The 14,378-nt window shown below is 36.7% G+C and overlaps 1 protein-coding gene across 1 annotated transcript in view; it reads left to right on the forward strand.

Moving 5' to 3' along the window:
- LOC121390363 overlaps window positions 1-14,378 on the forward strand; it is a 310,647-nt gene that overhangs the window by 192,254 nt on the left and 104,015 nt on the right. Inside the window, exons 79-82 of the mRNA XM_041522159.1 lie at window positions 409-634; window positions 3,982-4,090; window positions 6,633-6,783; window positions 10,141-10,367. Coding sequence (XP_041378093.1) covers window positions 409-634; window positions 3,982-4,090; window positions 6,633-6,783; window positions 10,141-10,367 — 713 coding nt within the window. The remainder of the gene's footprint in view (window positions 1-408; window positions 635-3,981; window positions 4,091-6,632; window positions 6,784-10,140; window positions 10,368-14,378) is intronic.

A 14,378-nucleotide genomic window follows, 5' to 3' on the forward strand; every position in this document is an offset into this window, starting at 1 on the left:
ACCACACTGAGATGGTTTTAATTATATATCTCTTTACTAGATGTAGACGACACTGAGATGGTTTTAATTATATATCTCTTTACTAGATGTAGACCACACTGAGATGGTTTTAATGATATATCTCTTTACTAGATGTAGACCACACTGAGATGGTTTTAATTATATATCTCTTTACTAGATATTGACCACACTGAGATGGTTTTAATTATATATCTCTTTACTAGATGTAGACCACACTGAGATGGTTTTAATTATATATCTCTTTACTAGATATTGACCACACTGAGATGGTTTTAATTATATATCTCTTTACTAGATGTAGACCACACTGAGATGGTTTTAATTATATATCTCTTTACTAGATATTGACCACACTGAGATGGTTTTAATTATATATCTCTTTACTAGATGTAGACCACACTGAGAAAATGGGAGAAGCCATTATCCTGACCTATAGAGTAGTGAAGACCGCCACTCTCTTCAAACTGTCGCTGGGTGTGAAGGTTTGTGTCAAGAACGGGATAGATCAGTCGGACTACTGCATAGAAAACCAGATTTTGAATCAGTTGATCTTCACTATACCCAAGTGTGGCATCGCGAAACGCCGACGAAAACGGAGCTCTATCATTGACGGGTAGGTATATTTATCAGTTATTAACCATAAAGAGGTCATAGCCAGTATTTATCGGTTATTGACCATAAAGAGGTCATTACCAGTATTTATCAGTTATTGACCATAAAGAGGTCATTGCCAGTATTTATCAGTTATTGACCGTAAAGAGGTCATTACCAGTATTTATCAGTTATTGACCATAAAGAGGTCATTGCCAGTATTTATCAGTTACTGACCATAAAGAGGTCATTGCCAGTATTTATCAGTTACTGACCATAAAGAGGTCGTTGCCAGTATTTATCAGTTATTGACCGTAAAGAGGTCGTTGCCAGTATTTATCAGTTATTGACCGTAAAGAGGTCATTACCAGTATTTATCAGTTATTGACCATAAAGAGGTCATTGCCAGTATTTATCAGTTACTGACCATAAAGAGGTCGTTGCCAGTATTTATCAGTTACTGACCATAAAGAGGTCGTTGCCAGTATTTATCAGTTGTTGACAATAAAGAGGTCATTGCCAGTATTTATCAGTTATTGACCATAAAGAGGTCATTGCCAGTATTTATCAGTTACTGACCATAAAGAGGTCGTTGCCAGTATTTATCAGTTATTGACCATGAAGAGGTCGTTGCCAGTATTTATCAGTTGTTGACAATAAAGAGGTCATTGCCAGTATTTATCAGTTATTGACCATAAAGAGGTCATTGCCAGTATTTATCAGTTATTGACCGTAAAGAGGTCATTGCCAGTATTTATCAGTTACTGACCATAAAGAGGTCATTGCCAGTATTTATCAGCTATTGACCGTAAAGTTGTCATTGTCAGTATTGATCAGTTATTGATCATCGGTTAAGCCCATTTTGGGTTTTATGGATCCAGGAAATATATATACACACACATGTACTGAACGAGGCCAAGGGCTGGGGTCATTATTAAATTTAGGGTGGGATGTAGCCCAGTGGTAAAGTGCTTGCTGGATGCGCGGTAGGTTCGGGATTGAGACAGGAAACCCGCTGTCGCCACTTCATGGGCTGCTCTTTTCGATTACCAGCATCTTTTATATGCACAATCCCATAGACAGGATAGCACATACCACGGCCTTTGATGTACCAGTCGTGGTGCACTGGCTGGAGCGAGAAATAACCCAGTGAGCCCACTGATGGGGATCGATCCTAGATCCTAGATTGATCACACATCACGCTAGCGCTGTACCACTGGGCTATACACTGGCCCCAATGAACTACAGTTGTTTCTGGTTTTTAAGAAGCCCAATTCTGATAAAATTTAGTGAGGCCATACAGGATGCTAAAATTTCAGGATGCTAAATTTAAAGAGATGTACAACAGACTGTCCCGAAAAATGTTTGTGTTACTGAATTGTCGGTGATTAACTGAACACACAATAATGGTTACATGCTACTGATTAAACCAAATTAGATAGCAAACAACAATAGTTAGCAGGAACATTCTGCAATTTTCTACAAAAATTCAGCTGTCTACATGTACATGTATAAGTGTTGCTAATATGTCATTTATTTGGATTTCGTTAAATTTTAAGATCGCTGATATTTTATAGTTTACGATATGTTAATTCTAGTATTCGATTCAGTGAGCAATAGGCAATGTCTGAAGTTATACATGTACATCTATACTACAGCGATGACATACTTCGTACTATTGGTGTTCCAGTAATCGATTGTAATCGAGAATTGATCGGATTGGCTCTTACGATGTGATGATAGATTATAAAAATCAATAATCGATTTTGTTGGAAAATGTTAACTGCAACTGTTCCTCCAGTTTATATGATAGCATTGATGGAAATATACAGTGGTTTGGACTTGTTTTCATGTGTACATAAAGAAACATTATATTAAATAGTTAATAAAGGTACAATCAGCCATCTGCAGGGTGCACACGACAATAGGTACATGGTCCTTATAATTCAAAGCCTTCTTATGGTCATGGAATTTTCTAACGGATTGTGAACTCAAAAGTTGATCGGTTGGTGCCAGCCGATTATAACAGATGATCGGTGATGAAATCCCAACCGATTCTCATCACTACTTCATACTGTATCTTAAATTGGACTGGTAGTACCATATAATCTTCATTAAAATGTATTGAGTGCATTGTTAAATAAAACATTCCTTCACTTCTAAAATAGACTGATACATTTTATTGTTTTATATTTGTAGACTGTTGGAGAAGACACGAGATCCACGTGAACTGACTTCTAAAATAGACTGATACATTTTATTGTTTTATATTTGTAGACTGTTGGAGAAGACACGAGATCCACGTGAACTGACTTCTAAAATAGACTGATACATTTTATTGTTTTATATTTGTAGACTGTTGGAGAAGACACGAGATCCACGTGAACTGACTTCTAAAATAGACTGATACATTTTATTGTTTTATATTTGTAGACTGTTGGAGAAGACACGAGATCCACGTGAACTGACTTCTAAAATAGACTGATACATTTTATTGTTTTATATTTGTAGACTGTTGGAGAAGACACGAGATCCACGTGAACTGACTTCTAAAATAGACTGATACATTTTATTGTTTTATATTTGTAGACTGTTGGAGAAGACACGAGATCCACGTGAACTGACTTCTAAAATAGACTGATACATTTTATTGTTTTATATTTGTAGACTGTTGGAGAAGACACGAGATCCACGTGAACTGACTTCTAAAATAGACTGATACATTTTATTGTTTTATATTTGTAGACTGTTGGAGAAGACACGAGATCCACGTGAACTGACTTCTAAAATATACTGATACATTTTATTGTTTTATATTTGTAGACTGTTGGAGAAGACACGAGATCCACGTGAACTGACTTCTAATATAGACTGATACATTTTATTGTTTTATATTTGTAGACTGTTGGAGAAGACACGAGATCCACGTGAACTGACTTCTAAAATAGACTGATACATTTTATTGTTTTATATTTGTAGACTGTTGGAGAAGACACGAGATCCACGTGAACTGACTTCTAAAATAGACTGATACATTTTATTGTTTTATATTTGTAGACTGTTGGAGAAGACACGAGATCCACGTGAACTGACTTCTAAAATAGACTGATACATTTTATTGTTTTATATTTGTAGACTGTTGGAGAAGACACGAGATCCACGTGAACTGACTTCTAAAATAGACTGATACATTTTATTGTTTTATATTTGTAGACTGTTGGAGAAGACACGAGATCCACGTGAACTGACTTCTAAAATAGACTGATACATTTTATTGTTTTATATTTGTAGACTGTTGGAGAAGACACGAGATCCACGTGAACTGACTTCTAAAATAGACTGATACATTTTATTGTTTTATATTTGTAGACTGTTGGAGAAGACACGAGATCCACGTGAACTGACTTCTCTATTGATAGCAGCTGGAGCCACTAATGCACAGATTACAGAGGCTTTCGACAAGTTGAAGAAATTTGAGGTAACCATTGTGATATAGACAATGTATGCCCAATGTTTTTGTTGGTTTTCTGTGAATGTATCCTCAGGGCTTCTAGATTATGGTAGCCCCACTCCCATGGCTAGTGATATTCAATGTTGGGCTAGTAAATAACTACTATTGCCATGCCCAACGGCTAGTGAAAAAAATGTGTCAACTGTTGCAGTTTTGTAAATATGAATATCCTGCCCCCCCCCCCCCCCCCCCCCCCACCCACCCACACCATTAGTGTTTTTAAGCTATATATCTCTCTTTAAGTGACATATCTGCAATTTTTACTATTATTTAGTAAAATTGTATTAACTTCGCCCCGAGCTATACCACCGGACGTCACAAAAACAAAACAAAATGACTGCCCCCAGTTAGCAGGAATAATCATGTTTTTTTATTAACTTTAAAATTAGGCGTTTTTCATTTGCTAAAGTGTCAGTATGTGTTGGTGGTCTGGGTATGCATCTTTCCAACACATAAGGCTCTTGTTTGAGTTGACCCTGCCTTTAAGGGAAAGGCTTTTTTCATTTGCTGAAGTGTCAGTATGTGTTGGTGGTCCGGGTATGCATCTTTCCAACACATAAGGCTCTTGTTTGAGTTGACCCTGCCTTTAAGGGAAAGGCTTTTTTCATTTGCTGAAGTGTCAGTATGTGTTGGTGGTCCGGGTATGCATCTTTCCAACACATAAGGCTCTTGTTTGAGTTGACCCTGCCTTTAAGGGAAAGGCTTTTTTCATTTGCTGAAGTGTCAGTATCAGACCTGTCAACCCTCCCGGATTCCGCGGGAGTCTCCCGGTATTTGATCAAATCCCCTATCACCTGTGCGGGAGACAGTTTCTCCTGTTAAATGACATTTTTGTAAGCATAAAAAAAAATCGATCCTCTTTTTGTCAAAATAACAGAAGGGAAGTAACTCTGCCTTTTTTTTTCTCATTCGGAAAATGTCGACTACTTTCGGTTTCCGAGAATGTAACAGGCCGAATTGTCCCGACTGTTTAACCTTTGCCGAAGTGAGAATTGTGGGATAGCCTATTTATATTGTTAAAAAAGCACATGGAGTTTATAAAATGACGTGTTATTATAATGTTTGTTGTCATCGTAATGACTGCAAAGCGTGTTGCCGCTAATTCAACAGGCTGTGTATTGACATTCAGTGTTGCCATATAAAAAAATAAAAATATCCAATTTAGTTCTAATAACACCTCTGAATTGTAAAATGTCTTCCCACTGGATTACATAATGCAACTATGACGAATCTGAACTGCCAGACTCCCGAGTTGACAGCGATACACATGCATGTTAAAATGACATGTCACAGCAAGACAACGAAAAGACCAATTAGCTGTATAAACATACTTGTGTCAGTTAATTTTGTATGTTTGTGCGGTAAAATATTGGTTATAAGGGTACACTTCAAGAAATTATTTTTGTACAATTAAAAAATGTTGTGTTTGACATTGACATAAAGTTACTCACGGAAATGGGTATAATTCCAGTATATTTCACACGATGTCCGTAATGAGGTTTTACTTATGATTAATGGAAATACAATGTTTATTGCATCATTATAATGATTTTAAATAAGTACCACGCCACCGTTCCTCATTATAGTAAAAACTGAATATTAATTTATAAGATTTATATAAATTTGTCTTTGGTACTTAGGTACACTAACCACAAATGATAATGTAACGCAACCTGTAAGGCTGTAAGTGTAATACCGTAAATGTACTAATTAATTTTTTTATTTCTTGTTCGTGTTCTTAACATTTTTGGATAAAATATTTTTTTTTTTTTAAATATGTATTAAATCATAATAATATTAAACTTAAAAAAAAAAAATATAATAAAAAAAAAAAAAAAAAATTAATATATATATATTTTTTTAATGCCAAGATCTAAATTTAAGAAGTATATAAAGTATTCATATAACTTATTGTAATAATGTTTTTTTTAAATCTTGCGATTTTGGGTTAAATTGTGTGAATTTAAAAAATCTCCTGCTTTTTCAACACACACCTCCTGCTTTCTCTTGACTAAAGGTTGACAGGTCTGCAGTATGTGTTGGTGGTCCGGGTATGCATCTTTCCAACACATAAGGCTCTTGTTTGAGTTGACCCTGCCTTTAAGTGAAAGGCTTTTTTCCAATGCGTATTAATATCTTCTTCTCATTTTTGGACAGCACATAATTCGGTGGTAAAGCGCTCACCTGATTCGTGATCGATCTAGGATTGATTACCGTCATGGGCCCATTGGGCTATTTCTCGTTCCAGCCAGTGCTCTACAACTGGTTTAACAAAGGCCATGGTATGTTCTATATCCTGTCTGTGGGATGATGCATATAAAAGATCCCTTGCTGCTAATCGAAAAGATAAGCCCATGAAGTGGCGACAGCGGGTGTCCTCTCTCAATATCTGTTTGGTCCCTGACCATATGTCTGATGCCATATAACTGTAAATAAAATGTGTTGAGTGCATCGTTAAATAAAACATTTCCTTCCTTCCTTCTCATTTTCTCTATCTTGATTTTTAAAGGCTGAAGAAGTGGCCCGTCGCCAGACCCCAACAGATGGTGACATGTCTAATGTGAAAAGTGCAGCGAAGACCATGGGTAACCGGAACCCTGGCACCCTGTTATACAGCAGCCCAGCAGGAGGGGGGCTTGTCACCTTAGAAGTGGAAGGAGGTATGTTGGTTCATTTTGTTAAAACTGGGGGAGGGGGGGGAAATTTAGCTCAGTGCTCGCTTGAGGTGATTGCATCACAGGATCGAACCACCATTTATGAATTTATGATCGGCAAGACATTTAATGCTTGATTTCTATTTTTTTTTTTTTTTTTTTTACAGCTGAAAAAAATCATGACACATAGCCAGAATGTTTTTTCTCTATTGTATATACTTTTGTTTTACAGCGGAAAAGATCATGGAAATGCTTGGTTGATAGCAGGTTTTTTCAAATTGCATATTATTTTGGTTTACAGTGGAAAAGGTTATGGAAATGCTAGGTTGATAGAAAGTTTTTTTATTGTATATTATTTCAAAGATGTTTTTAAGCGGAAAAGATGGAAATTGGTTGATAGAAAGTTTTTTTAAATTGTATATTATTTCAAAGATAATAGAAATGCTTTGTTGACAGTTAGAGTGTTTTTTTATTGTATATTATTTTGTTTTTACAGCAGACAAGATCATGGAAATGCTTGGTTGATAGTTAGAATTTATTTTATTGTATATTATTTTGTTTTATAGTGGACAAGATCATGGAAATGCTTGCTTGATAGTTAGAAGTTTTTTTTATTGTATATTATTCTCAACAACGAAAGTTTAGCAAATATCTTTTGTGACGTTTAAATTTGCCATGGTTGAATAAACTTAAAAGAAAACCAGGTCCTCCTGTTGTGTTAAGGCAAAGGTTGTTGAGTTTATGTTGTTTGTAAATGGTAAACATTTCAGATGTGAATACTAATTAATAAAAAATAGGTTAATTTATAAATGTTATGCAATGTTTTTAACATTAGCTAAACTTTCGTTGTTGAGTATATTTTGCTTTACAGCGAAAAAGATCATGGAAATGCTTGGTTGATAGTTAGAAGCATTTTTTAAATTGTATTTTGGTTTGCTTTACAGCGGACAAGATCATGGAAATGTTTGGTTGATAGTTAGAAGGTTTTTTAAATTGTATTTTGGTTTGCTTTACAGCGGACAAGATCATGGAAATGTTTGGTTGATAGTTAGAAGCGTTTTTTAAATTGTATTTTGGTTTGCTTTACAGCCGACAAGATCATTGAAATGTTTGGTTGATAGTTAGAAGGTTTTTTAAATTGTATTTTGGTTTGCTTTACAGCGGACAAGATCATTGAAATGCTTGGTTGATAGTTAGAAGATTTTTAAAATTGTATTTTGGTTTGCTTTACAGCGGACAAGATCATTGAATTGCTTGGTTGATAGTTAGAAGATTTTTAAAATTGTATTTTGGTTTGCTTTACAGCGGACAAGATCATTGAAATGCTTGGTTGATAGTTAGAAGGTTTTTTAAAATTGTATTTTGGTTTGCTTTACAGCCGACAAGATCATGGAAATGTTTGGTTGATAGTTAGAAGGTTTTTTAAAATTGTATTTTGGTTTGCTTTACAGCCGACAAGATCATGGAAATGTTTGGTTGATAGTTAGAAGGTTTTTAAAATTGTATTTTGGTTTGCTTTACAGCCGACAAGATCATGGAAATGTTTGGTTGATAGTTAGAAGGTTTTTAAAATTGTATTTTGGTTTGCTTTACAGCCGACAAGATCATGGAAATGTTTGGTTGATAGTTAGAAGGTTTTTAAAATTGTATTTTGGTTTGCTTTACAGCCGACAAGATCATTGAAATGTTTGGTTGATAGTTAGAAGGTTTTTAAAATTGTATTTTGGTTTGCTTTACAGCCGACAAGATCATTGAAATGTTTGGTTGATAGTTAGAAGGTTTTTAAAATTGTATTTTGGTTTGCTTTACAGCCGACAAGATCATTGAAATGTTTGGTTGATAGTTAGAAGGTTTTTAAAATTGTATTTTGGTTTGCTTTACAGCCGACAAGATCATTGAAATGTTTGGTTGATAGTTAGAAGGTTTTTAAAATTGTATTTTGGTTTGCTTTACAGCGGACAAGATCATTGAAATGTTTGGTTGATAGTTAGAAGATTTTTAAAATTGTATTTTGGTTTGCTTTACAGTGAACAGCTTGATTGTTTTTGGGTTTTTTACAGCAGACAAGATCCTGGAAATGCTTGGTAGCGGTGTTGAGATTGTATATTATTTTGTTTTACAGCAGACAAGATCCTGGAAATGCTTGGTAGCGGTGTTGAGATTGTATATTATTTTGTTTTACAGCAGACAAGATCCTGGAAATGCTTGGTAGCGGTGTTGAGATTGTATATTATTTTGTTTTACAGCAGACAAGATCCTGGAAATGCTTGGTAGCGGTGTTGAGATTGTATATTATTTTGTTTTACAGCAGACAAGATCCTGGAAATGCTTGGTAGCGGTGTTGAGATTGTATTTTTTTTTTTTTTTACAGCAGACAAGATCCTGGAAATGCTTGGTAGCGGTGTTGAGATTGTATTTTTTTTTTTTTTACAGCAGACAAGATCCTGGAAATGCTTGGTAGCGGTGTTGAGATTGTATATTATTTTGTTTTACAGCAGACAAGATCCTGGAAATGCTTGGTAGCGGTGTTGAGATTGTATATTTTTTTTTTTTACAGCAGACAAGATCCTGGAAATGCTTGGTAGCGGTGTTGAGATTGTATATTTTTTTTTTTTACAGCAGACAAGATCCTGGAAATGCTTGGTAGCGGTGTTGAGATTGTATATTTTTTTTTTTTACAGCAGACAAGATCCTGGAAATGCTTGGTAGCGGTGTTGAGATTGTATATTATTTTGTTTTACAGCAGACAAGATCATGGAAATGCTTGGTAGCTGTGTTGAGATTGTATATTATTTTGTTTTACAGCAGACAAGATCCTGGAAATGCTTGGTAGCGGTGTTGAGATTGTATTTTATTTTTTTTTACAGCAGACAAGATCCTGGAAATGCTTGGTAGCGGTGTTGAGATTGTATATTATTTTGTTTTACAGCAGACAAGATCCTGGAAATGCTTGGTAGCGGTGTTGAGATTGTATTTTTTTTTTTTTTACAGCAGACAAGATCCTGGAAATGCTTGGTAGCGGTGTTGAGATTGTATTTTTTTTTGTTTTACAGCAGACAAGATCCTGGAAATGCTTGGTAGCGGTGTTGAGATTGTATATTATTTTGTTTTACAGCAGACAAGATCATGGAAATGCTTGGTAGCTGTGTTGAGATTGTATATTATTTTGCCTTACAGCTGACAAGATCATGGAAATGCTTGGTAGCTGTGTTGAGATTGTATATTATTTTGCCTTACAGCTGACAAGATCATGGAAATGCTTGGTAGCTGTGTTGAGATTGTATATTATTTTGCCTTACAGCTGACAAGATCCAGGAAATGCTTGGTAGTGGTGTTGAGATTGTATATTATTTTGCCTTACAGCTGACAAGATCCAGGAAATGCTTGGTAGCGGTGTTGAGATTGCTGGCCGGGTTCATCAAACGTTTATTGTCGGAAAAGGTCTCACCAAAGCTGGCATGAAACTTCTTAGTGCAAAAATGGCTGACATGACTCTAGGGGAGATAAGTGCTCTGTTAGACATGAAGAACATTGACCCAGAGCTGGCGCTGAAACTGGCGAAAAACATAAAAGAGCTCATACAGTCACTGGTAAGTAGTGTGTTTGTGAAGCACTGGAATGTAGCCCAGTGGTAAAGCATTCGCCTAATGTGCGTCCGTTCTAGGATCGAGGGGCGGGACGTAGCCCAGTGGTAAAGCGCTCGCTTGATGCATGGTCGGTTTGGGATTGATCCCCATTGATGGGCCCATTGAGCTATTTCTCGCTCCAGCCAGTGCACCACGACTGGTACATCAAAGGCCGTGGTATGTGCTATCCTGTCTGTGGGATGGTGCATATAAAAGATCCCTTGCTGCTAATCGAAAAGAGTAGCCCATGAAGTGGCGACAGCGGGTTTTCTCTATCAATATCTGTGTGGTCCTTAATCATATGTCTGATGCCATATAACCGTAAATAAAATGTGTTGAGCGCGTCATTAATTAAAACATTTCCTTTCTTCCTTCTAGGATCGATCCCTATCAGTCAGCCCATTGGGCTATTTTTTGTTCCAGCCAATACACCACAACTGGTATATCAAAGACTGTAGTATGTGCTGTCCTGTCTGTGTGATGATGCTTGTAAAAGATCCCTTGCTACTATTTGGAAAAATGTAGCAGGTTTCCTCTCTTAAGACTATATGTCAAAATTACCAAATGCTTGACATCCAATGATTATTAAATCAGTGTGCTCTTGTGGTGTCGTTAAAGGGACATTCCTGAGTTTGTTGCATTGTAAGATGTTCCGACTAATAAAATATTTCTACGATTAAACTTACATATTAAATACATTTTCTTGTTTAGAATATCAGTGTCTGTATATTCAATGTTCATGTTAATATTTGTAAGAAGCCCAAACTGGAATTTGTCTTCAAATAATTTCGTACGTACGAAAAAACAATATTTCAGGAAATAAAATGAAATTTAACCTAGTACAAATATTAGAACAATCAGAAACACATTTAATATACAGCCAATAATATTTGATGCAGAAAGCTATATTTGATATGTAATTACAATCGTTAAAAAGTCTGTTAGTCGATAACATCTTAAAGAATTTTGCAGCAAACTCAGGAATGTCCCTTTAAAGAAAACAAACTTTAATTTTGATCAACTAATCAAGTCCTAGTTTTATTATCGAGTACAGTAGAGTACATTGGTTGAGTACAGTAAAATTGTGACGTCCTGAGTAAGTGAGTTGGTCAAGCATTATTCTTTTAAATATTCAGGGGCAGATCCAGAATTTTGTAAAGAGGTGTCACAAAATTCTAAAAATGGCAATTTGAATTGAAGGAAAATGAGCCATGCTCCCGTTCTGTAGGGGGTTTGGGGGGGGTGGGGGGGGGCATACTTCCCAGTAAATTCTGAAGGGTGGGACATAGCCCAATGGTAAAACGCTTGTACGACGTGCAATTGGTCTATGATCGATCCCCGTCAGTGGGCCCATTGGGCTATTTCTCGCTCTAGCCAGTGCACCACGACTGGTATGTGTTATCCTGTCTGTGGGATGGTGCATATAAAAGATTCCTTACTACTAATGAAAAAATGTAGTGGGTTTAAAACATGTGCTTTAGTGGTATCGTTAAACAAAACAAACTTGTAGTGAATTTTGAATAACTTTTTTAGAAATAAGGGGGCGAGATATAGCCCAGTGGTAAAGTGCTAGCTTGATGCGCAGACTGTCTGGGATCGATCCCCATCAGTGGGCCCATTGGGCTATTTCTCATTCCAGCCAGTGCACCACGACTGGTATATCAAAGGCTGTGGTATGTACTACCCTGTCTGTGGGATGGTGCATATAAAAGATCCCTTGCTGCTAATTGAAAAGAGTAGCCCATGAAGTGGCAACAGCGGGTTTCCTCTCTCAGTATCTGTGTGGTCCTTCCCCATATGTTTGACGCCATATAACCATAAATAAAATGTGTTGGGTGCGTCGTTAAATAAAACATTTCTTTCTTTCTTTCAAATGGACAGGGATTTGGCCAATTAATCAAACATAAGTTATATCACTGAGTACAAAAGAGTAGTGATGTTTTGATTAATTTAGTTTAATTGTTTTTCTTAACTTATTTCACCAGTTAGTCGAGTATACATGTGAGTTACATGACTGGGTATTATAGAGGTGTTATGGTATGACTAATCGAGCTTGTCAAATGTTGACTTGAAGCATTTGACTACAGATACACGTATCATATGATCAAGTAAACCAGCCTCGGTGGTATTGTAGTTAAGCCATCAGACATAAGGCTGGTGCGTGAGTGCGTGCGTAATACTTTAATATGCTCATATACCACGAGGGTTTCGAGCATGTCCGCCCCAGGGTTTCGGTCTCTGGGAAGCCAGGGGCCCAATTCGGGGCAGAAATAAGGCTGGTAGGTACAGGGTTCGCAGCCTGGTACCGGCTTCCACTGAGAGCGAATTTTAACGACTCAGTGGGTAGGTGTAAGACTACTACACCCTCTTCTCTCTCAGTAACAACTGACAACTAATCCACTGTCACGGACAGACAGCTCAGATAGCTAAGGTGTGTGCCCAGGACAGCGTGCTTGAACCTTACCATGGATATAAGCATGAAAATAAGTTGAAAGGAAATAAAAACTACAGTGCAGAGTTACCTCCATTCTATGTCTTGAGTCCTTGATGCACTGTTTATACATGAGGAAATAAAATGCTGTTTTAATTTATCTATGAATTGACTGCAATTATTTTTTGGCTCATGCAAACAATCAGTGTATACTTTGTATGACTTCGCTTAGTAGATTATTGTCAATTTGATGTCAAACATTTGATAATTCTGACATAAGTCTTGGAGAAAATCCACTATATTTTTCTATTAGTAGCCAGGGATCTTTTATATGTACATTCTCACAGGACAATACATATCATGGCCTTTGCTACACAATACTTGGGCCACTGGTTAGGAATGGGGATAGAAACATGGCCTTTGATACACAATACATGGGACACTGGTTAGGAATGAGGATAGAAACATGGCCTTTGCTACACAATACATGGGACACTGGTTAGGAATGGGGATAGAAACATGGCCTTTGCTACACAATACATGGGACACTGGTTAGTAGAAATGGGGATAGAAACATGGCCTTTGCTACACAATACATGAGACACTGGTTAGGAATGGGCAAAAAAACATGGCCTTTGCTACACAATACATGGGACACTGGTTAGGAATGGGGATAGAAACATGGCCTTTGCTATACAATATATGGGACACTGGTGAGGAATGGGGACAGAAGCATGGCCTTTTATATACAATACATGGGACACTGGTTATACAATACATAGGACACTGGTTATACAATACATGGGACACTGGATATACAATACATGGGACACTGGTTATACAATACATGGGACACTGGTTATACAATACATGGGACACTGGTTATACAATACATAGGACACTGGTTGGGAATGGGGACAGAAACATGGCCTTTTATATACAATACATGGGACACTGGTTATACAATACATGGGACACTGGTTATATAATACACGAGACACTGGTTACATAATATATGGGACACTGGTTATACAATACATGGGATACTGGATTTACAATACACGAGACACTGGTTATACAATACATGGGACACTGGTGAGGAATGGGGACAGAAACATGGCCTTTTATATACAATACATGGGACACTGGTTATACAATACACAAGACATTGGTTATACAATACACGAGACTGGTTATACAATACATGGGACACTGGTTATACAATACATGGGATACTGGATTTACAATACATGAGACACTGGTTATGCAATACATGGGACACTGGTGAGGAATGGGGACAGAAACATGGCCTTTTATATACAATACCTGGGACACTGGTTATGCAATACATAGGACACTGGTTATACAATACATGGGATACTGGTTATACAATACATAGGACACTGGTTATACAATACATATGACATTGGTTATACAATACATGGGACACTGGTGAGGAATGGGGACATAAACATGGCCTTTTATATACAATACATGGGACACTGGTTATACAATACAGAGGACACTGGTTATACAATACATGG

Source organism: Gigantopelta aegis, chromosome 15 (assembly GCF_016097555.1).
Source record: "Gigantopelta aegis isolate Gae_Host chromosome 15, Gae_host_genome, whole genome shotgun sequence".
In the NCBI taxonomy this organism is placed as follows: domain Eukaryota; kingdom Metazoa; phylum Mollusca; class Gastropoda; order Neomphalida; family Peltospiridae; genus Gigantopelta; species Gigantopelta aegis.